We start from the raw sequence: 22663 nt of genomic DNA on the forward strand, positions 1-22663 counted from the left end.
ATGCCTGAATTGAGCCTCTAAACTCCATTCAGTCACACTAGTTGGTCTGACAAGACATTAAACTTAGCAAAGCATCTTCTGCATGCTTTGCAACATAGGCCCAATCCCCCCAACAGCTGAGTGGTTCCATCACAGTCATTCCTCTAGCCCCTTAAATCAAGAGACAATCCACAGTCCCAGTGGTCTAGCAAACCTTCAATGCTCTTCTTTAGGAAAAAGCCCTCTTTGACATTCCACAATTCAGGAATCTCCTTGATATCCTTTGAGGTCACCAGAAATGCTCTGGCTGATAGACACTCATCCCAGATCATTTGAGGTTTAATAGAGGAGTAGTGTGGTGTCAAAAGAAAATACATCTCTCTAGCCAGAGAGAAAGATAGGAAAACAAATGGGGCCTTAGGGTTTGGACTGAGGAACCTGCAATCAGTTGTTGTTTGAGAACACTGACTTTCACAGAGATGGTGGCCAGTGCGCCTCATGATGAAGGGCCTCTTTCAGACTAAGAGAAGGAAGGAAAGGGAAGCCAAGTGATGAGTCTGAGGGGAAGACACTGAATTCTAGGGTCCTTCTTGATTTCTTCTTCTCTTCCTTAGCTGGAAATTATGGGAGCAAACAGGATGAACCAATAACCACTGTCAGGATGCCAAGGTCCCAGGTGAGCGTATCCAGTTTTTATATTCCTATCTGTGATAGATCAGGGTCAGTTTCCATGAACCTGCTGACTTGGCATTAGGCGGGACTTCCTCCCACTTGGCATTAGGTGGAGATGTGCATCTTGAAGAAACTGGAGCTAAGGCCAAGTGACTGAGACCCTCCCTGCCTGACCTCTGACATGAGAACCAGTATCAACATTCTTCCACTATGTGTTTTTGGGACTGGACATATCCTCTAGATGGTCTCAGCATCTTGACGGTGCATAGGTTGTCTGCCATGATGGACCAGTTAGGAAGAGCCAGCCCACAGCTCTGGGTCTGGCCTCTCCTCCTCCCTAAGGTCTTCCATCACACCCACTAGAGTCAGCCACTAGAATCTGGACTCCACTCCGCTTTGACACCTATTCAGGGCTCTGTGAACACTGTGGTTCTGGGACTTCAAATTTGAGTTTGATTAGGACCCTGGTACGAGAGCAGGGGAAATCCATACTGTTCGTGCAAACTGCCACCCTCACCAAGCCTTAAAATCTAATTTTCTTTCTCTTTGGTTTCTTTCTACAAAAAGAAATGGAGGGATTTGTAGGTAAATTATCAAGAGTCTTCACAGTATGTCAGAAGTCCTGGGTTTCAGATCTTGCCCTGAAAATAATACTCAATACCTTATATAAGATTTTTCTGCTCTGTGGACCTCAATTTATCCATCTCTAGAATAAACTGGATGACCTCTAAGGTCTCTAAAAGTTCTGTAATCCTTGAATGCTATCTTGCTGTTCGCCATCTTTGGACACTTTGCGTCACCACCCTCTGTACTTTTCAACAAGAGACTTTCTTCCCACACAAAGCGGGGGGGGCATGAGGGAAGACAGACAGCACCCTGCAACTGCCAAGTGCTCCCAGGGATGGGCTAGGGGTCCCAGACAGCCAGACGGAGCCTTTTCAGGAGGACTTAATCTGATGGTCAAATTACCCCAGCCAGCAGCATCCAACCCTAAACTGATCTTGCTGCCCAAGGCGGCGGATGCAGCTGATAGAGAGAGGCAGACACAGGCAGCTGGGAAACCAGACGCCCTGCCTAAGGAGGGGCAGGATGTGTTACGGAGCAGCCCTCAAATTGCCTCCTAATTACATCAGCTGTCTTTTCAATGGGGGTGCTTTTAGGAAAAAGTAAAATGCAGAGTTATTATCTGTCACATCCAGTCTGTGTCACCTGCCCCCCTTCTTTCTTCTGGAGCTTCCTGGAAACACAGAGCTTTAGATCTATGGTTTTTTTTTTTTCTCTCCAAGGCCAAGGCAGGTCTGGAACCCCGTGTTTCTCAAAGCCAAGGCCTTTGGAGCTCAGCAGTCATGCTTTCTTTGCAATGACATAAAATAAAAGCAAATAGAGTGCTACGTGTCAGTCTCATGCTAGCTCCAAACATCTCTACTTTTTAGGAACAGTCTTTCCGCTTAGCATTGATTTCTTTTAAAAAAAGTTATCTTAGAGTCAATCCAAGAACCCGGCTCCTCCTCCCTGTTTCTTTTTTAAAATGTTCAACCACCCCTCCCCCACATAGGAAAGCAGCCAGGATCCTGCAGATCTACAGGTAGGAAGATAGTGGCAGAGCTAGAGTTAGAACTAAGCTCTACTGCTTCCTAGGTCTACTTCCTATTTTCCTTTTCTCTTACTTAGTTCTTTCTATAGCCCCACCCCCACCTTGCCACCTCCAACCACAGTCATGCCCAGAAAATTGCCAAGACTGTGTTCCTGGGGAGACACCAGTCCTTGGATCCTGCACTCTTTCCCTGCTGTGCCATGCAGGGCCGCAACATCCATTTGGGGTCCAAAGTATTAACAGGATACTTATGAGACCAAAGGGTCAAGGTTGGCAGATAATACCCTGCCCTCCTTTGGCTCTCATGGCCCTTCTTTTTGGGTACCACTGTTTGGCAGAGCTAATTAACTCAGCCCTGGCCAGACAGGGGTAGGAATAGAGGCCAAGGCTGGCATGAGTCATGAGGAAAGGTGCTGGGGAAAGGACGATTGTGCCTTGGGTGAGATTTTCTTTCCAGAGATGTTGCCAGGCCTAGGAAGGAACCCGAGGACAGTGTTCAGGGAGTGGGTAGGGGTGGGAGCATGAGACCAGGGAAGGAGGTCATCCAAGCAGCTGATTGTCCTCCCCAAATATTCCTTCTCTCCTAGATGCTGTGTGGTGTGAGGAGCAAAATGAACCTGAGGTTTAGTCCTGCCTCCGCTGTTTGCTGGCTTGTGAACTTGGAGTGCCCCTTCACCTTTAAGTCCTCAGTTCCCTCTGCTATAGGGCAAAGGGCTCTCCTACTGACTTCCCAGGACCATTGGAAGAAGCATATCAGACTAGAAGCCTCCAGCACCACGCTCATCACAGGTGAAAGATGGCTGTTGTAATTGACATCATTATTCTAGGGAAAGGAAGTTGGTACCAACTTTTCACAGTGCCGCAGTCTCTGTATTATCTCCAAGCCCTCCCAAGGTATTAGTTTCTGTTAAAAAATTTAAAGAACTAAAGCTTATCATTCTAGAAACATGGACTAAAGAATTTGACTTAAAGGTCAAGAAGATGTTGTAAGAAGCACAAGTCTGCCTGCTGGTCATCTCCCAGTAACCTCTCCCCACGCTGGCATTCTCCCCGGGAAGACTCGCCTGCATCTGAAGCTCCTGGGCAAGGGGCGAAGCACTGCTTTTGCTGCCGCACATACTGTGAGGATTGGCTGCAACCCACCTCGGCACTTCGTGCTATCAGTCTCTCACCACTGGGGGCACAATGCAGTTTGGTGATTTTTTTCCAGTAGAAAAGGACACAAATGATAGTAATTTTTAACTGCCTGTTCATGTAGCTGTTGGGTCAAGGAGAGCTACTTCTTTTTCCAAGATGGGCTGAGAATTCCCCTGCTGTTTTCCCCCATGTCCTTCCTGGGTGCAGTGAGAAGGAAGGTTTCTAGAGAGATCCCGGGCACAGAAGAATAACGCTTTGTTTCTTCCCAAGCATGACTCTTTACTCTTCTCTCCATACTTAGAACACAGTAATCTGGGATGGGGGAGCTAACTAGTGAAAGTGTTTTTCACGAACATGTGAAATCTATAATACACTGTGGTCAAAGGGCTGCACCACGGTCTATCTCCGAAGGGAGTGGGAGGTCCCCAAGATTACACACCGTCTGTAGCCTCACCTAAGCTATATTTATTTCTCTATTTGCCCTTTGGGGAGCACACTTTGGAAAAGAAAAAAATAAATCTTAGCCTGTAACAGGCACATGTGCAAAGGCCGCCCCAGCCCCACCTTCTACTTAGCTCTTGGAGACACGCTGCTGCCTGGGTTCTGTCTCCCCTGCAACCGTCTCCCCCTCCCCATGCTTTTATTGTGTGTGTATGTGTGTGTGTGTGTTTTATTTTAAATCCATAAGGTAATTGGTTTTCTGCAGGGCTAACTGAATTTCCCCAATTTAATTTGCAAAGATGCTCCCCAGGAGCCATTACAGCGCTCGCTGTCCTCCAGATTGGATTATTGGCCTCTCTGGGGCTGCTGCATTCTGAGTCAGAAAGCGGGGCCCAGCCCCGTAACCTGATTACCTGAGCAGCGGAACTTCTTGCTCTTGATCTGGCTGATGCGCTTGTTGGCGAGTCGGCGTGGGCTGCTGCAGCGGGCCCCGCTCGTCTCAATGGGGTTGTCCTGGAGGTAGTCGGCCAGCCACTTCAAGTGGCAGTCGCACACAAATGGGTTTTGGGCTAAGTGGCTGCGAGAGGGATGGGGCTGTTAATCAGGAGTGACCCATGGTGTCTTGATCCACCACCACCACCCTGCCTCGCACTGGGCCCTGGTAATCCACTGCAAGGATTGGCCTCCCCCCTTATCGCCCCAGGAAGCCTTAGGGGGTGCTACTTTCAGACAGGGCTCAAAGAGGGGGTCTGAGGCCTGCTGTCTGCAAAAGACAGTCACAGATGCAGCTAGCATCTGGTCTGGGGAATCAGTCTCCCAGCTCTTCCCACTTGGGGCAGGATCCATCACCGATTGCTTCTACTCTCACCCATGCCAATTCTGACAGGCAAACCCAGTCACGGTTTGCACTTGGGGTAGAATGCATTTTATTTCTCTAAGCTCATTGACACGAGGCACATAAAGCAGCTGGCATGGCGCCTGGCATATGGTGGGTGTTCCATATATAGTAGCGGGTATTGTTGTAATTATCCTTATCATCATAAGAGCACCATGGGTCTTGCTTCCCCTGCCTCAGTAAGAAAAACTGTGAAGCACCGAACACAGTGTTTGGCACCTGGTCGGTGTCAATATATAGCAGCTGCTCCTACTGTGTCTTGGTTCCTGTCTCTGGCTACAGAGGCAACAAGCACCAGATGACTTACAGAAGCCCCCAGGCTAATTGCAGACCTGGGCATGGGGCTGAAGTCTATGCCTGAGGCTGGAGCCATCAGAAAATGGGCTGAAATCTGTACTTGGAGGTCACCTATTTAACTGAAATATTTGTGAATACATGTAGTGCACGGGAGTGAGGATATACTTCCCATAGAGGAAGAGTGCCCACCTCAGAGGCTTGGTTTTGCAGGGTGGAGGGGGTTAAGGGGGGGCAGGAGTGGGCTGTCTGCAGAAATGGAGTCTGCTCAGAATACACTGACCACGGGGGTTACGAGGGTAGCTCAGGACCTCCTCCGCCTGGATTCAAAACCTGCTCCTTACTAGCTGTGTGACCTTGAGGAAGTTACCTAACCATTCTATGCCTTGGTTTCCTTATGTAGAAACAAGGGATAGTAACAGCATGAAGTAGGGTCATTGTGAGGCTTAAGGGTTTTAAGACAGGGTAAGTACTCCATGTGGTGTCAAGCACAGTGTAAGTGCTTGGTACTGATAAGCTATTCTGATTTTTATTATTCTAGCTTCCCTGCAGGCTCTAGAACTCCTCCTGGATGTGCTCATGCTGCCCTCATTTGGGTGTTTTCCATGACGGGCATTTGGGGTCTCCTGCTGCTTGGGTACCCACTGGCACCTGAAGCAGTGTACTCACAGTGTCTGGATGGACTGCAGAGGGGCGAAGAGCCCCTTGCTGATGGTCTGCAGCTTGTTGTCATACAGGGAGAGCAAGTTGAGGTTCTGCAGGTCCTGAAATGTGTTCACCCGCAGGCAGTTGATCTTGTTGGCATTGAGGAGGCTGCAAGCAGAAGAGAGTCTGGTTGATTCACTAATCCTGGAAATTACCTGTGGGGCAAGGGTTGCACCTGCAGGGGATGGGCTGCAAAGCTCCCATCACTCATCCTTGCAGCCTTGAGCTCCTGCTGCAGAACAGAAAAAGAGAGAGACCTGCCTTCCTGTGTCTACCGACACCCCAAACACTTCTGGCCACCTGCACACACTGTCACCACAGACACTATGCCACACACTGCTCTCACTTGGCACCTTCTCTTGCACCCATGACCTTGAAGGAAGACCTGAAAAGGCATCCTAAGTGCTTCACTTTCTGTTTTAGGATTCAGAGCTTCCAAGAATTGGAAAGGAAAACAAATCATTTGGCATAATTGTTTTAGAGCTTTAGTTGACTGACTACGGGCAATTTGATTCAGAAAATTCCTTACAGTTTTTTTGGATCACTGATCCTATTGGAAATCTGATGAAAGTTATAGGTCATCCTCCTGGAAAAATTGCATCTATGTGTAGGCAGACACATGTGCATACATGTGGATTCTCTGTCATACACACGTGTGCACAACCAGAGCACAGAGCCCCACGTGGTTTGACCTTGGCCCTTTCTCCAACCTCATCCTAACCCCACTCACCCCAAACTCACGACCCTTGAGTCCCACCACTGTATTTTTTTTTTTTTTTTTTTTTTGAGATGGAGTCTTGCTCTTGTCGCCCAGGCTGGAGTTCAATGGCGTGATCTTGGCTCACTGCAACCTTCGCCTCTTGGGTTCAAGCAATTCTTCTAGCTCAGGCTCCCGAGTAGCTGGGATTACAGGTGTGCACCACCATACCCAGCTAATTTTTGTATTTTTAGTAGACACGGGGTTTCACCATGTTGGCCAGGCTGGTCTCGAACTCTTGACCCCAGGTGACCTGCCTGCCTTGGCCTCCCAAAGTGCTGGGATTACAGGTGTGAGCCACCACGCCTGGCCCACCACTGCATTTTCGTTCCTCAGACACACCAGATTTTTCCCTAGGACCTTTGAACACCCTCTTTACCTTCTTTCAGCAGGGCTGCCTTATTTTCCTGCTTTCCACTGTAGCTCACATGTCCCCTCCTCAGAGAGGCCTGCCCTGACCCCCTCATCTACAATGGGACCCTCACTCTGTTATCATCTCTCACACCCCCCTGTTTATTTCCCTCCTGGCATTCATTGCGATCTGTGATTATAGGATATTTATCATTTGCCTTCCACACAGGATTAGGAGCTCTATAATGGCACCAATGACAGCTATTTTATTCCTCCCTTTCTTCTCAGTGCTTATTCTTTATTAAGATGTATAACTCCATACGCAGCTTCAAGGGTCTCACTTCTCTAAGGCAGCACCCATCCCTCACCCCTTCCAGGGTCAGCCTTCCTATCCACGAGGAAGCTGTTTTTAGCTCTTCAGACTCCCTAAAAAAGCATCATAGGAAGCTACCCTTTGGGTGGAAGTCTGGGAAAGAAGAGGATGCCATGAGGGTGACAGGCAGTTTTCCAGAGCAGAGCTGGCAAGTCAAGCACATTGAGATCCTAACAATTACCTTTACTGATCCTAGACTGACTAGATATGCCTTGTAGTCAATGTAAAATCATCTCTTACCCCCTCTCGATTGAAACTGGGGGAAGGGGAAAATAAACTAACCAGCAGAAATGTTGAATTTCAAGAATTTTACTTCCGAGGCTGGCTCAGCGCCTCCCTGGTGGGGAATGACCCATGAGATGGATGCTGGGCTGGCCTGCCTCAGGAGTCTCTCCATACCAGAATCCAGGGGGTCAGCAGTTTGCAACGGTGGGGCTGCCCATGGTGCTAAATCATCCATGCCACCTCTCCCTTGCTGCAGGCCCCATACTCCCCATGGTCCCGGTGCACCCCGCGTGCAGGCAAGCAGCTGTGGCAGTGACAAGTGGAAGAAGAACTGCCTGTTTAATCTGGCTAATAATGGGCAAGGTCCCAAGGGTTCATACAGATGTCCTCCTGCCTGGCAGTGGAAAAAAAAAAGCTCATACTGCTAGAATACTGTGTTTTCCAAAGTGCTTTCCCAACGTCCCATTATTCTCCCAGGAACCTGGGCAGATGGACAGAACTTGACTCACAAGTGACACGGGAGGAAACTGAGGCTCAGAGTTTGGCAGGTGTTTTCAAGGTGACACGTATTTCTAGGGAGCACGCTGGAAGTGGTTGCGATAATTGAGGTCTCTAGAGGGCTCAGTTTCTTCTTTGTGAATGTCTTGTCTACCCATCCTATTGGTCTATACTCTTTGCAACATCCTTCCCCCCTGCAAATTCCTATGCTTTATGTATTAAATTTTAGTCAATGTCACTGCATTTTGGGGGCATTTGAAGGAAATGTGATAGAGCAGAGAAACAGGGAGAAAAGCTGGAGGACTCAATAGGGCCCAGCAACCAGGGCTCAGGAATGGACCCTTCACACACACAGTGTTTTGATTTTTTTAAAAGTACACACATGGTAAGTGTTTTGTTCTAAACCTTGACATTCAGGGCCTTCTGAATACATCATCTTGTCAGGAAATACTGAACTATTCAGTACACAACAGGTCAGAGGTGCCCATCTGATAGCCTGAGGATGAAATCCTTATTGCAGCATTGTGCATCATGCCACATAAATGTGTTTATTCAATCCTGTGTTTAAAAAATTGGAAACTTTCATACAATACACACACACACACTCGCACATGCACATACACACACACACCATACCACACCACACCAGATTTCTATTTTCTCCTGAAAAACAAAATTCAGGAGCTCAGGCAACCCTCGGTTCCCTGGAGGCAGCCATGGAGTAGCTGCCCCCTTTAGATAGGACATATGCTCTCTATTTGCCACAGTCCTCACTATTCCCTATTGTGGCCCCTTCACTAGTTTACTTGACCTTCCTTGCCTTAGTGGGCATTTAGGCTTGAAACCCCAGTGCAGATTCATAAGCCCAATTGTAGCAATTGGTTCTATGGCATATTAGGCACCAGACAAGGACGATGGCCATGGGGAGAAAGAAATGGCAACTTGACTTGCCTTCATAAAAACTAAATGCCACGCTGGCAATCCTTCCCACTCATCAGGCCTATTTAGGCTCTTTTTTTCTCATCCAGATGCTCCTTTGTTTCCTATTGCTCCTAGATCTCTCAGCATGGGATGTTACTTCAAATATGTAAGGCATCAAAACAACCCAGGCTGGCAGAATTACTAGGCAAAGATAGCCCAAGGTGCAGAGTTCATGAAGCATGGAGCAAAAGAAAACACAAAAGGGCAAAGTCTCCTGGTCACTCATTCTCTCCCAGGATGCTTGGCTCCCTCAGGCGAGTTGCATAGGTGCAGGGAGAGATAAAATTAAGCTGCTTATCCAGAATTAGATGCTGAGGACAGCCTCACTGGTCCCCAGCATCAGCAAGATCTAACAGCCTGTCCCTGTGCCTTCTTTCCTTTGGGAGGAAGGCTGGCAGCTAGTCAACTCAACCCAGCTTCCATGAAAGGAGCTCTTAGCTATATGGTACATGGACAAGAATTGGAGGGGAATTTTAAAAGCACCACATGATGGAGCAAATAGAGAGTAAACAAACATTTGAGATGAGGTTTAGCAGTTCTGTAAGGAATCCTGAACACAGGCCTCCTCTTTCACCAGAGGGATGGATTCCCCCTCTTTGCAGCAGAGATTCCAGGATGCTTGCTGTGTCCTGGTTCATCCCCATTTGAGGAGCAGTGGTGTAACTGCTGTGTGAAATGATAATAATGCAGCATCCTCTCTAGAGACTACCTCTCTGTGTGCTTTTCCCAGGCACTTTCCAGGCACTGTCTTATTTAACCCCCACAACAGCACTATGATTATCTTCATTTTTCCAATAAGAAAACTGAGGTTCAGAGTGGTGATGGACTCAACCAAGGTCCCCCAGCAATAAGTGAAGCTCCAGCCTGTTTCACTCCAAAGCCATCTCTTATCTACTATTTAAAATCTATATTCTCTTTTCCATTTTCCCTATGTGTGAGGAGTGGCTATTTTTGCCAGCCTTCACTGTACCTGGGTATGCTTCAGATGGACAAAGGTCTGGCTGGGTTTGGAAGACCCTGCTTGCGTCTTGGGAGTGCAGAGGCATCTGAAGTCCTCCTGACTCCCAGGAAGGAGCCTCAGCATGGGATGCTGATCAAGCCTTCATTGGCACAAGGTGGCAGGTTCTTTACTGAGTGGTTTGCACCTGCACGAGGCAAGGCTTCCCCCTTCAGGATCACTGACTGAATGCCGATGTGGAAGCTGATATGCCTGGCTCTGTGCTCTCCTTACTCTGAGCAGGCCAAGGACAACCACAGGAGAGATAATAGCAATAGCACACAAGGTGGGATGTCCCAGCTGGCCTCGTTCAAGAGGCTGCCTGGTACTCAAACTGACAACTGTGACATCCCAGCCAAAGACCTCACTTCAGCCCAGTCTGCTGTTGGATCCAGTGAGTCAGGCTGAACTGCCTGGTGAATACTGTATTCATCGGTATTTCCCCAGATGCAGATCCAGCGATCTTTTGGGGCCACCTGCTCCGTCCGGATCTATCTCTCAAAGGACTCTCCGAGATCATATAAATGAAAAGAGAGGGAAGGCTGAGATCATCCGACCAGGTGAACCACAGCCACCAGGTGAACAGCAGGGGCCACATGGCCTAACAGGTAATGCATATTAAACACTTCACAAGGCCAGGTACTCCCATTTAATCTCCCTTTGACAGGTGACACTTCTGGGACTCAGCGAGCTTAAATAACTTTGACCAAAGTTCCACAACCCGTAAGAGGTAGGATAGTATTTGGACTCATGCCATCAAACAAAATTTTGTTTCCAATCATCATGCTGCCCTGAGAGCCAGTCCCCTCTCACTAAGGGCCTGAGGGAGCCACCTGAGGCTGATGGGAGGCAGTGGAGGTACCCTGTTTGTAGCCACTCCTATCAACGCAGCGGGTGATTTTACAATAAGGCAGAACAACAACAAAAAGAGCCGTGCTCCCGTCAGAGGAAATTAAGGAGAGTGGCACATTGGAGAGTGGGAGGGCATGTACAGCACCTTCTAAATTTATTTCCAAGTGTGAGCTCTAGGAGGCCCTCTGCCACCCCCTGCCTTGGAGCACTTTCGGCTGCCACATATGTTCCACGTCAAGAGGTATTAGCACTCAGCCCATTGACTAACCAGCATAGCTGTGCTGCTGAGAGCTCTTGCTTTCTGGGAGCTGTGGCCTTCAGGAAAAGCAAAGCAGAAAAACAGAAGCCACTGGGAGCCAAAAAGCTAGAGCTGGAGGAGGGAAATGAAATGCCCATGTCGGTGCCAGGGAGAACCCTCGTGACTCAAGTCTTTCTGCTAGGGGATCGGGACTGGCCTGTGCAGAAAAGTCCCAGATGTTCTCATCACTAGTAGCAGCTTCCAGCTTCATTCATTTCGGGTCCAGGTAGCATGGGGAGATGGCCCACAGGGGGAAAACCAGGTCCATTCTGATCCACTAAAAGGACCCACCACACCCAGGCTTTTGAAAATCCCCATGGGGAGAAGATCGTTGAGCCCCACTGTTAACTACTGCCTTTGCTCTGATCCGCTCTTCAGTGAAGGTTCCCCCTGGAGCCCACAGGCCTTTTTTGCAAAGTTTGGAAAACACAGACATCTGGAGTCAGGCTTAATGATCAATTTAATCAAAATCACTTTGGCAACTCCAGCAATTCACATGTTGACTCAGTGGCCCAGTGCAATCATTCTGGTGGCGTTTATGTTCTCCACACTTGACCAAGGGTCTGTGGAGGACACTGGTTATGTTGCTCCTCCCACTTCTATGGTATTTGTCTGGAAATGCTGAAAGCATATTCCAAACTCCAGAGAGCAAGGCCTCCTCAGAAAACTGGTGCCAAGAAAGAATGCAGTGGCCCTTCCAGGAGAATGGATGAAGCTCTTCCAGAAAAGACGATGGGATAGGAAGATGGGCCCAGGCTCCTGCCAAGAAAGATGCTCTGTGGACCTTCTTTTCCTAAAACAGGGATGGGGAGTCTGTTTCTGTTTCATGAACACTCAGATGCAGATACACAACAGGAGAAAGATGGCGCCAACAGGCATCTGGCATAACCCTTTCTCTAGCTCCTTTAGTAGGAGAATTTATAAAAAGTGGATTATGAAGGCTCTTTGTTATTTAAAAAAGTGTTCTGCGTGTCCCTGGAAGTAGTTATCACCTCTACACATTGGCATGAACTCTTAGTGAGGACACCAACTAGGGGAGCTATTCTGTACCCCTAATTAAGCTGCAGGATATAGAGCCAAACCTCCTGCATTAATATGCCTTCCTTCTTTTTATTTCTCTAGTATTAACCCCCTGCCATCCTGAATTTCTTTATCCATTAATTGTAATAAGGACCACTCTCCCACCTTACAACATTATGTTATCATCCTTTCCCTATAAAATATGGGGATTAATTTAGACCTTCAGCAACCTACTGAGGCTGGATGTGGGGAAGAACCCAATGACGGCTGATGCCATGAATTCTGACCCTGCCCAGAATCTTCTCTGTGCTTGAAAATGGGTGCTGTAGGCCACGTCTTGTTAAACACTCAAGGGGAAACAGGAGGAGCCCTCCAAGTCCCAACTAGGGGCAACAGTGGCTCTTCCCTTCTCTCCTGTTGGTGACTGCACTGCTTGTCAATGGCTGTGGGTTGTCATGGTGATTCCTGATGCAAGAGTAACCAGGCATGCAGCAACACCATTGGGCCGCCTGTCTGAAAAACAAGACCTCTTTCTACCCCAGAGACACAGGAGGGTGCCAGGAACGGGCTGTAAGCCGCTGGGTTTTCCTAAGGGAAACAGATGAAAGCTGAGATTCCGAGAGACCAGAGAGGGAGAACTATTATTTGGTTACCAACTCAAGTGACCTCACCTATGGTGGCTTGCCCATTCCTTCCCTCATGACTATTAGGGTGGTAACTTTCCTATCTGATTGCCACATGATTACCAATCAGTCCTTTAAATGGGGTGAACCATTCATTCAATGACTAGCATGGAACGATTCCAGAATTTAAGTCTACCCAAGGGCTTTCCAAGTACACAAGAGAGGGAAGAACCCCTCCTTCAAGAACGCGTTGCCAAGTCAGTCTGCTTCTTCTGCTGGAGACAATTCTCATTGTACCACCTCGACTGGGTCTCTAAATACAAGCAGCTCCTTGACTGTCCTCTCATAGGGCAAACATTAGTGGGCTGACGACAATGAATCAGAGAAAGTTCCATGGACACAGAGCCGTGAATTATGCTGAGCCATAACAAAAGGAGTTGATCTGCAGTTCAACTGCACCCTCTCTGTGGCTTGAGCCATTGAGAAATTCTTGCTCTGCATATCAAAAAACTGGCTCTGCAGATCTGCCTGTGACTGGGTCCAGATGTCTCTGGATGGATGTGCTGTGGTTAAGGGCATGGACTGCCCAGGTTCCAATCCTGGCTCCATCATGCTAAGTGACAATGGTCAAGTCACTTAACCCTCCATTTCCCCATCTGTAAAATGGGCCTTTCCACAACACCTTCCTCCTAGCATTGTGGTAGATTAAATGAGATGATGCACACGAAATTGCTTAGCACTTTCGGGTCCTGAAGCATATTAAGTATTCAATAAATGTTAGCTGCTATTATTAGCAGTAGTAAGTAGTTCTTGTGAAACAGCTGGTGGGGAAAAGTGAACTATAGGGAGTGAAGTTTTGCTCACTGCTCTGTAATTGGCAGTTGCTTGGCAAACTCCGAGAGCCTCAAATGGTCTTGTCTGCCTTCCAAGAAAATTAAACAACAGGTGCTAGAGTTGTCTTAACTTATTCCAGCCCGAAGACAGTCTGGTTTGGTTTAAGACCACCTGGAGCGGGTTTAAAAGCTTCCACCTCAAATGACTGCCCTCCCCACTTAAGTGGCTTTCTTATGCATGTCATGTGATGGATGAGCACTAAATGAATGCTCCTCACTCCCTGGAGGGGAGCTGTAACAACGCAGCTTGCAGCTGTCCATCAGCGGAGGAAATGACAGCCTTTTCCTGCTTTGGGAGGATGGACCTCTGAGCTACAAGGTGAGGGATCTCAGGGCACGATGGCTGGCTGCCCACAGAGGATCACCATCTCCACAGATGTCCCAGGAGCCTGTGAGCCTGGGTGGGCAGGGGAAGGCAGAGGAGCAAGACCATTCACCCTGAGCTTCCAGTGAGGAGGAAGACAGGTCATTTCTCTAATAATCGAGCTGCTCCCACCCCTGGGGTTGGGATCATGTGCCCAGTGATATGTCCTGTTCTCACCTTGGGTTCTGAGATGCCTCCATGTGGGATATTTCAATTCTAAACATACTTCCTAGTGTCCAAATGGGCACCAACTCACTTCCTAGCAGCCAGTTTTAAGGAGGGAAGCTGACAGGTTACCTTGCATCCCCCAAAGACAATAAGGATTGCTAGTAATAAACAATAAATGCGTATTTATACAATGAATGGCCACAGGAACTGAACATGTTTAGGATTAATTATAGGGAGACATACTAGCTATTTTCAAACATCTGAAGACAATGATAACAGACTTTTCTGAGTTTTCTAGAAACCATTACTAATGTTTAGTATAAGAAAGCTTTCTAACCTTCCAACTAGGCAGTGAGGACTTATCAGAGGAACCATCAGCAAACGAGTGACAGGAGGATTTGTGAGAGCGTGCATGAGAGGGATTCCTGTTCTAGCCAGGTAGGAGGCTGTGCTTGGAGCCCTGACGTTCCTTTGAACGCTAAGATTTCGGAACTTAAACTGAAGGGGGTAACTCTCGTGAGGCTCTAGGGGACCAACGACAGAATATCATGTTTAGGACAGCTGGGGCTTGTTCCTTGTGGATGCACTTGCCACAGCCTCTAAAAAACGGAGACATTCTCTCCAGAATGGCCAAGAATTTTGGGCATTTGCCCAAAGGAACACACCAAGAAAAGCTCCCAGGAGGCTGGCTGTGTACATACTGGACAGGGCAAGTTTGATAGGATGGCCAAAAAGTCCAGAGGAGTGGGGGAAGAGGGAAGGCAGGCAGGAGAACCAACTACAATGTACCCACTTTATTACCACCAGCATCACAGCAAGTGCCAGAAACAAAATGTCCAGGGCCACTTCGTGTGGCAGAGGCACTTCAGCTTTGCGAGTACCTATAATGTGAGAGATGGAATGAGAAGAAGAAATGCAACCCTCTCACAAAGAGCCTCTGAGTCAAAGGAGAGAAAATTACCCAGACTACCAGGGTATTCTAATCAGAGCCTTCTTATCAGTGTCTCCAGTCTAACAGGGAGAAATCCAATCTACAGCAGGCTGAACACTAAATTAGATTGAATCAGGGCCTGCTTTCCAACCATTCAATGGCAGGTCAAAACCCAATGACAGCTACTTGAGTCCCAGTTACTGGTTCTTTCTGGTAAGGCCTGCCTGAGTTGTGTCAACTCTTGGTCTCAAGAGAGGAGAGTTGCTTCCTCTTTACCCCAAGCTACTCAATTCCATCTGCTCAAAATGGTGACATTAAACTGGAGTTGCCTTCGCAACCCATGCAAAGTCCTGTTAGTTCTATTAACCTCACGGCTGCTATTAGCTTGGAGCTGAGATACACGTCTTTTTAAGTATACATGCACTGTGCTAGGCACTGTGATGCACATTCTGTGTCTCCTTAATGTGTGCAAAGCCATTTTCCTTCCTGCACACACACACACAGATTATAAAAGGAAAATCACACCAGCTTGGTGGAACACAACACTGCCAAATCCACCTCAAGGTGGATACTATTGATACTCTTCTTTCAAGGGATTAATAGCTACAGTTAACTAGCCTTATGGTGGCAGTTATAACGTACAGTTTCTTTGCTACAAGCAAAGAATACCATCTGTGAAACACCCAGCTCCCTGCAGAGCCCTGGCCTGTCATTCTAACACATAGCCTTAAAAGCCCACCAAAGGCTGGGACCGTTGAACAGGAATTTGCCCAAACAGACACACACAGAGTGGGGCAGACAGGAAGAAAGAGATGGGGGAGATGCAGAGAAAGAGAGACTTTTCTCTCTCTTGCTTTCAGCTTCACTGAAACAAACCTGGTTGCTGGTATGACAGATCTGCTCCCTGAAAACTTGCTGGGCATCTCGTGCCTACATAATTCACATTAGTGCGTGTTCTGGGAGAATCTGTCCAGAGCCGAGTCTTAAAGGACATGGGAAGGGCAGAGGAAAGATATAAGAAAGGGCTGGAGGAAAAGTCTCACTTCCTCTTTCTTGAAGAGTCCCTGGGCATCAACCACATCAGATGTGTCCCTTGTTCCTGTCTCCTTCTTTGCTCTTGTGCCTGCCAACCCTGTAGAGCCCCAGCTTGAGTCCTGGCCCACAAACCCGTGCTTACGTGGGAGGTGGGGAGGTGCCAGGCCTCTTCCTCACTGCCTGTGACTTGGAGGTGATTTTAAAAATACACACACACACACACACACACACACACACACACACCCCCGCACACCTCTGCAAACATACATCATGTGCTATTCGGAGGGCTGGGAGGTTTCTGAATGAAGGGCATGGCAATGTAGGTTCTTTTCCGGTTTCCATACCTCTTCTGCTGGGTGACTAGGGGAGAGTCATGTATGTCTCTGAGACTTGGTCTCCACTGCTTAAAGGATACTCAAGATCAGTTCCTAATACCCAGAGGAACTGTGATGGTGACAGAGCAAGCGTGCACATGCATGCACACACACTCCCACACCCTTGGTACATGTGTGTAGATGCTATAGCTGCCTTGTCACAAATCAGAGATGATTTTACCAGCACAAAAATTAAACCATACTATGAGCTAAATTCTTTTCCTTCCTTCTCCACATCACAGTTCAATTATCTTCTTCAAACATTTAAGCTCAAATGACCAGAATGAAATGAATGCAAACAAATAATCCCTGAGCTTAAAATTCAAGGCAACAATCCTTCCTTTAAATTAAGTAAACACTCCCCTCCCACCCTGCCTTTCCCAGATGGAGTCACATTGGTGACTGATTATGCTCCTCTCAAATTATTCCCCCTGCCCCGACCCCTCTTCAAGGTCACATGTCCATCAGCAGCTGTGTCTCAGTTTTAGTACTGGAATTTGCTGTATGAATGTTTTAGTTCCTTACATTCTTAGCACACTACTGAAAAATGTTTTTCTTTTTGTTGGATTTGACTCTTTCCTAATCTCTATCCCCAAACCCTGTGCTTAGTATCTTCATGCCTGTGCCAGGGCCCTCGGCTGTATCAGTTGGGTTTATGCACACTGACCTTCCTCTGTTCATGCACATGGTCTTCCTCTGCCCACTCGCTGACTCTCCTTTCACAAAAATAGGAAATGGAGGTGAAGCATGGACAGCTCAAATATTTTTTCTCTTTTGTTTGCAGAAAGTCAAAAGAACTCTCTGGAGCGTGGCTCAAAGTTTTCAGGTGGGAGCCTTCCGATAGTATCAAAGACACAAACGGTGACAAGTTTCCTACTCACAGCAGCTGTAGGGACACCAGCCCATCAAACAGTCCCTTGGCGATCTCGGTGATCTTGTTCCCATAGAGGACCCTGAAAGAGAGAAGGAGAAGACAGCAATCACTGCGGATGTGAGGCCACCAGAACCCAGTCCTGCAGGAAGCCATCACCTCGGCCAGTTCTGGGTATGAGATCTCAGGACAACCCCTTCCACGGCCTGCCTAATCCCTTCTCATCAGCGAGACAGAGGCAGCCAAGAGTAGCCAGGGTCTGGAAGGGCAGGTTGTCTTGGAAGTGAGGAGAAATGGGCTCTATCCTGCTCCATTCCTGGGCAACCTAGCCAAATACATAATCCCCAACAGGAAGAAGCGGTCTCTTTGTGGTATCTCCCTAAGCTGCTAATATGACTCACAGCCCGGCAATAAATACACTGTGTGGGAGACTGGCCCTGTGTCTTCAATGGGTATTGATCAGCTTGAGCCCAGCCTACAGGACGTTTCCTTTTAATATCCCTTTGCATCTTAGGAATTCCTAAGCTGAGTCATTTAATCATCCATCTAGACAGGGCTTTGTGCATCTGGGGTCATCTCCAGATGGTGAAGGGACTGCTGAGTCAAGGACTGGCTCTCGGGAAAAACTAGGGAGCTTTGCTGTCTCACAGTAATGGCAGCTTTTACTTTCTATCCGCTTTTCCTATTCTTTGAGTTCCAGGAACCCAGGAACTCAGAACTCTTTTACCCCTTTCTCTTACGGGCCTCCAGTGACCCTTATACTGGTGTCTCTGATTCATGGGCCTCATCTTTGGTGTCTTGGTGAGGCCTGGGGAGGAAGGCTACTGGGTCTCCCACTCCAGCACTGTGCTCAGGGGTGTCTCTGTGCCTGGCCCTTGCTGGTACTCTGCACAGGTACCACAGAAGCTCAGCTGGCCTCTCTTTGCTCCCATCCATAGCACAGGCTTTGCTGTCTCTTGGGTCCAGCCTCCTCCGTGACCCAGGGAACTGATCGTAGGAGAGTTTGGTTGTTTTTCTTAAGTCCTCTCCAGAGCACTGAAGTGCACTGAATGCATGCAATACTCAGTTTTCACTCGGATCGCAATCCAGGCTGTAATCCTTCTTTGAGGAGACAAAATATTAGGATGCGGAAATGGTAAATGGGCGTGATAAACCAAACCCCCCTTTTCCAGACGCCACTGGGAGTGAAGAGTGAATGTCTCCATCAGCCTACGGGTGTGTTTCATTAATGTTTCAACAAATTAATGACTAAATAAAAGTCAGCATGATAGCTCAGGCACACATTTGTAATTCATATTAATGCCCCACCGCTCACTGTGCCAAATGTAGTAATGTCACTGTCTGCCCGTGTCAGCTGATGTCAGGACTTCTAGCGTGGCAGAAGCTGCGGGGCTCGGGGCAAGGGGGGTCCTCACACCACCCACCATGCCGTGGGATAGCAGGCGTCCGAGCCCAGGGCGTCAAAAGCACTCCCTGGCAGGCGGAGGCGGGCTGAGGCTCTCCTGCCTGTGTGGTCACCTCAGGCATCTGGGTGTACCCCTGTCTGGCTTCCCACCCCAGGTCTTGCCTTGACTACCTTCTTCTTGCCTTTCAGGTCTGAGCTCAAACATCTCCTCCTTGGGAGGTGTCTCTTTAATATTTTAGTTAATGTTTTATATCACCTGTTACCCTATTTTAGTTTCTTCATATCACTTATCTTTATGTCACATTGTTACTTAAATATTTATTTAATTTTAATTTTTTCTGCCTCCCTCCCCCTCACCTCCTAGCTCCCTTGCATGTAGGCCCCATGAGTGTAGTAACATTATATGGCTGTTCATGACTGGGTCTCCAGACCCCAAAATAGAACAGGGTCTAGCACAATAAATATTTGTTGAATGAATGAATGCACGCACAGGTAAGGGGTAAAGGCTCTCCAGCCCTTTACCTTGGCTGCTCCTGAGCTGGGATTGGGTGTGTTTGTGTTCTACTGTAAGCTCTGTCAGGCCAAGGATCTTGTGCGTACAGTTCACCGCCATACTCACAGTGCCTATAACACTGCCAGTACACAGTAGGCATCTACTGCACGGTTGAATGAATAAATCGGGAGTGAGAGGTGCTTCACTTAAACAATGCTCACATATATTTCAGAATCAGGCAGCAGCATGCCAATTTCATGTTTGGCAACTAGATTTTGAATTCCTTTTCCTACGAGACAGGAAGCACCTCACTGCCCTCAGACTGTCTCCAAATCCTGGCTGAGGGAAACCAGACAAGGGAAGAGAGAGGGTGGGGGCAGAGACAGGATCCTGGTGGCAGACGGCTCCTCTCCCTTCTCCTCTGTGATCTTCAGCACAAGCAGACACTAATCTCACACACGGTCCCATCTTTGATATCCCAGCCAGATGTTCTATTCGATAAATGAAACTAATTTACTCTGCAAGCAGCAGGCAACAGCTGAATCAGAGACTTCCCAGTCCTCATCGCCTTCCCGGTGGGATGGGGCCAGGTGGGGAGAAAATGTGCACCTTGTTACCTGCCCACTCATAAATTAGGTAAACAGCTTGCATGGCTGCATGGAGAGGCAAAATATAGACAGACTGATCAAGAGTGTGGGTTCTGGAGCCAGACAGCGTGGGTTCAAATCTTGCCTTTCCTACCTGTGGACTTTGGATAAGTTACATTTAAGAATAAGTAAATGGTTGAATGAAACAAGATTTTTTTTTTTTTTGGCATATTAACTCTGTGCCAAATACAGTTTGTGGTACTAGGGATACATCCGTGAAAAAAAGAGATAATAATCCCTGTCTCGGTGGAGCTTAGATTGTCCAAGTTCTTTAGCTGTAAAAACGAGATGACAATATATTTTATATTTTAGGTTGTGGTGAGGACTAAACCTGACAGACTCCTAGAACAGTACCTGGTACCCAGTCAATGCTCAGTAAACGCTACTAATTACTGTTTTACTGTACACATGATCATCACTGGATGTGTTAGGAGGGAATGGGATCACTGTCCCCATCCTGCCTACTAAGAAGCATCCATAGAAGGCTCAAGTGACTTCCCTATGCCACACGAGTCACTGACAGAATAAGGACATTCTATACCTTCCTGTCGGCAGGGGTCTTGGAACCCCTGGTGGGTGAAACTTTGGTTCCAACCAGTGGGCTGCCTATGGGTTTCAAAATCAAAGACAGGAAGGGCTATAGGATGGGGTGGATGTTTTCTTAGGACAATGGCCGTGAGGGTGGTCTGGAGAGAAAGCCTGAAAATCAGCAGAAGAAAATGAGCTCCTCCCTTGGCAAGGCCAAGCGGTAATAAACACGCATCACCATCTCTCCTTACACCAGAGAGACAGCGCTGCGGTGGCATGTGGGGTGGGAGGAGGAGGTGGGGTGGGAGGGGGACGTGAGGTTGGAGTAGAAGATGCATTCGAATTAGAAGCCAATAACTGGGAAAGCGGCTAGGCACTTAATCAATAAAAATAATGCATGTGGGTTGTAGAAATATTCCCCAAGATCAATTTCTCCTGAAGAAATATTTGTTTCTTTTACCAGGTTGCCACAAGTGTGTAAGGGAACATAAAGTCTTGATAAACACCTCCTGAAAAATATGGACGTGTCCCTCTTCCCTCCGGCGCCCCCCTCCCCCCACCTCAGCCCCCGACTCGGGCCCCACTTACAGTGATGTGAGTGATTTCAGGCCCTGGAAGGCATCTGGAGCAATATCCGATATCTGATTCTTGCTGATGTCTCTGCAAACATTAACGGTAAAGTCTGAGAACATGGCTCAAAGGTGCGATAACGGTCACTCCTAAGTGTGAATCAAGCATTTCAGGCATTCAAAATGGTAAGGATTAATTAATCCATCAGGCAATTCATTTATTCATGGTGCAGGAGAAGGAGCTTAAAGAGCCTTCAGTTCAACTACCTCATGATAAAGTGCACCACATTTACATCACTCTTCTTGGTTTTCAAAGAATACTCACCGGTGGCATCTTGATCGGGACACGAGGCTGTGAACACGTGAGCCATCACTTTGTAGGTGGAAAATTGAGCCCAGTCAAATTAGGGCCTTACGTCTCATTACCAAGCAATTAATGGCACAGATGAAACAGGAACCGGCTTCACCCAACCGACCACAGGCCAGGGTTCCTGTAGGCATCATCTTCTTGCCTCATGCCTCAGCAGCTGCTCATTTTTCTCCCAGAAAGTCCTGAGTCATTTCACCTCCCCAGTGACTTTTCCTCCCTGACCTGAAAGGAGGTTTTGAGCAGTGACTTAAGTCTCTGTCTGGTCCGGTGCAAGCTCTAGGCTGTGTGATGTAAGCACATCCTGGGATTCTCAGGGGACGCCTTGGAGATGTGGGCTTGTCACTGGCTGGCAGTGTGTTCCTCAACTGGGAGCAAGCCCAGGGCATGAGAATGTCCCAGGCTTTGGGATGCTGGGGCCAGGACAATTCTATGAATGCTGGGCCCGGGGCCTGGGGCAGCTAACCTGGCTTTGCAGGTGCAGAGGAATCTCCTCGACCCTGGCTCCTTCCCAGAGGCCCTGAGGCTGCTCAATTACTGGCATCCCAGTGACTTCTGAGAACCCAGACACCAGCTCTTGCTAATGGCCCTTCACTGAGGGGAAATTCTCTCTCTTAGAGTCATTAGCTCAGGGATGGCCTCTGGGATCTTGTCACTGGAAGGAGAGATGCTCCAATTTCCTGCGACATCAAACCTCTCCAGTTCTTTTTCTTTAACAAAATAAATCAATGGGTCTTTGTTTTTGTGCAGAAGTGGGAGAGCTGGGATCTTGGAAGGTCAACAATGAGGTGAAGACAGAATATGGAGAAAAAAAGCACCACAGAGCAGATTCTTAAGCAATTGACTCCAGCGAGGCCAGACACTCCAGCCTCCCAGCCTCTTAAGCACATGCAGTGGGAATCTCTCTGAGCCTGTTTCCTTCCTTCTTCTAAAAGATTTCAAAAGAACCATGCCACAATCTTTGCTGAGGCCTCTACTTCCTCTGCTCCCTGCCTCCAAAGCCTGTACTTTAAACGATATTTCAAAGGTTAAGGCTCTTCAGCGCAGCTGTCTAGTTTATCCCTTTAGCTGGCGAAATCACCTCCAACAAATCCGCAGATTGCACTCACAAACTCGTCAGCTTACACCGGGCTTTTCTTCTGCACTCCGGTTTTGTTCAAGGGTCTTAACAAGCAAATACTCTGTATTATCCTAATCTCACTTGCCCTCAGCATGGCTGCCTATGCAAAGCATTCCAGACAGGCACGAAGGATCTGTTTAGACTGGACTAGCGGGAGGGCCTGTGTTGTCTTTTTGCCCCCTGATTATGAATTGTCCCTTCAAGGT

At 47.9% G+C, this 22663-nt stretch overlaps 1 protein-coding gene across 2 annotated transcripts in view; it reads right to left on the reverse strand.

Moving 5' to 3' along the window:
* Positions 1-22663, reverse strand: part of SLIT3 (slit guidance ligand 3) — a 652947-nt gene that overhangs the window by 113295 nt on the left and 516989 nt on the right. For both annotated transcript variants that reach the window (XM_032158593.2, XM_032158594.2), the window contains exons 11-14: positions 20990-21061; positions 17339-17410; positions 5682-5825; positions 4237-4400 (exon numbers count right to left, since the gene is read on the reverse strand). In XM_032158593.2, the coding sequence (XP_032014484.1) occupies positions 4237-4400; positions 5682-5825; positions 17339-17410; positions 20990-21061 (452 nt within the window). The remainder of the gene's footprint in view (positions 1-4236; positions 4401-5681; positions 5826-17338; positions 17411-20989; positions 21062-22663) is intronic.

This window comes from Hylobates moloch, unplaced genomic scaffold, assembly GCF_009828535.3.
Source record: "Hylobates moloch isolate HMO894 unplaced genomic scaffold, HMol_V3 SCAFFOLD_6, whole genome shotgun sequence".
Lineage (NCBI taxonomy): Eukaryota > Metazoa > Chordata > Mammalia > Primates > Hylobatidae > Hylobates > Hylobates moloch.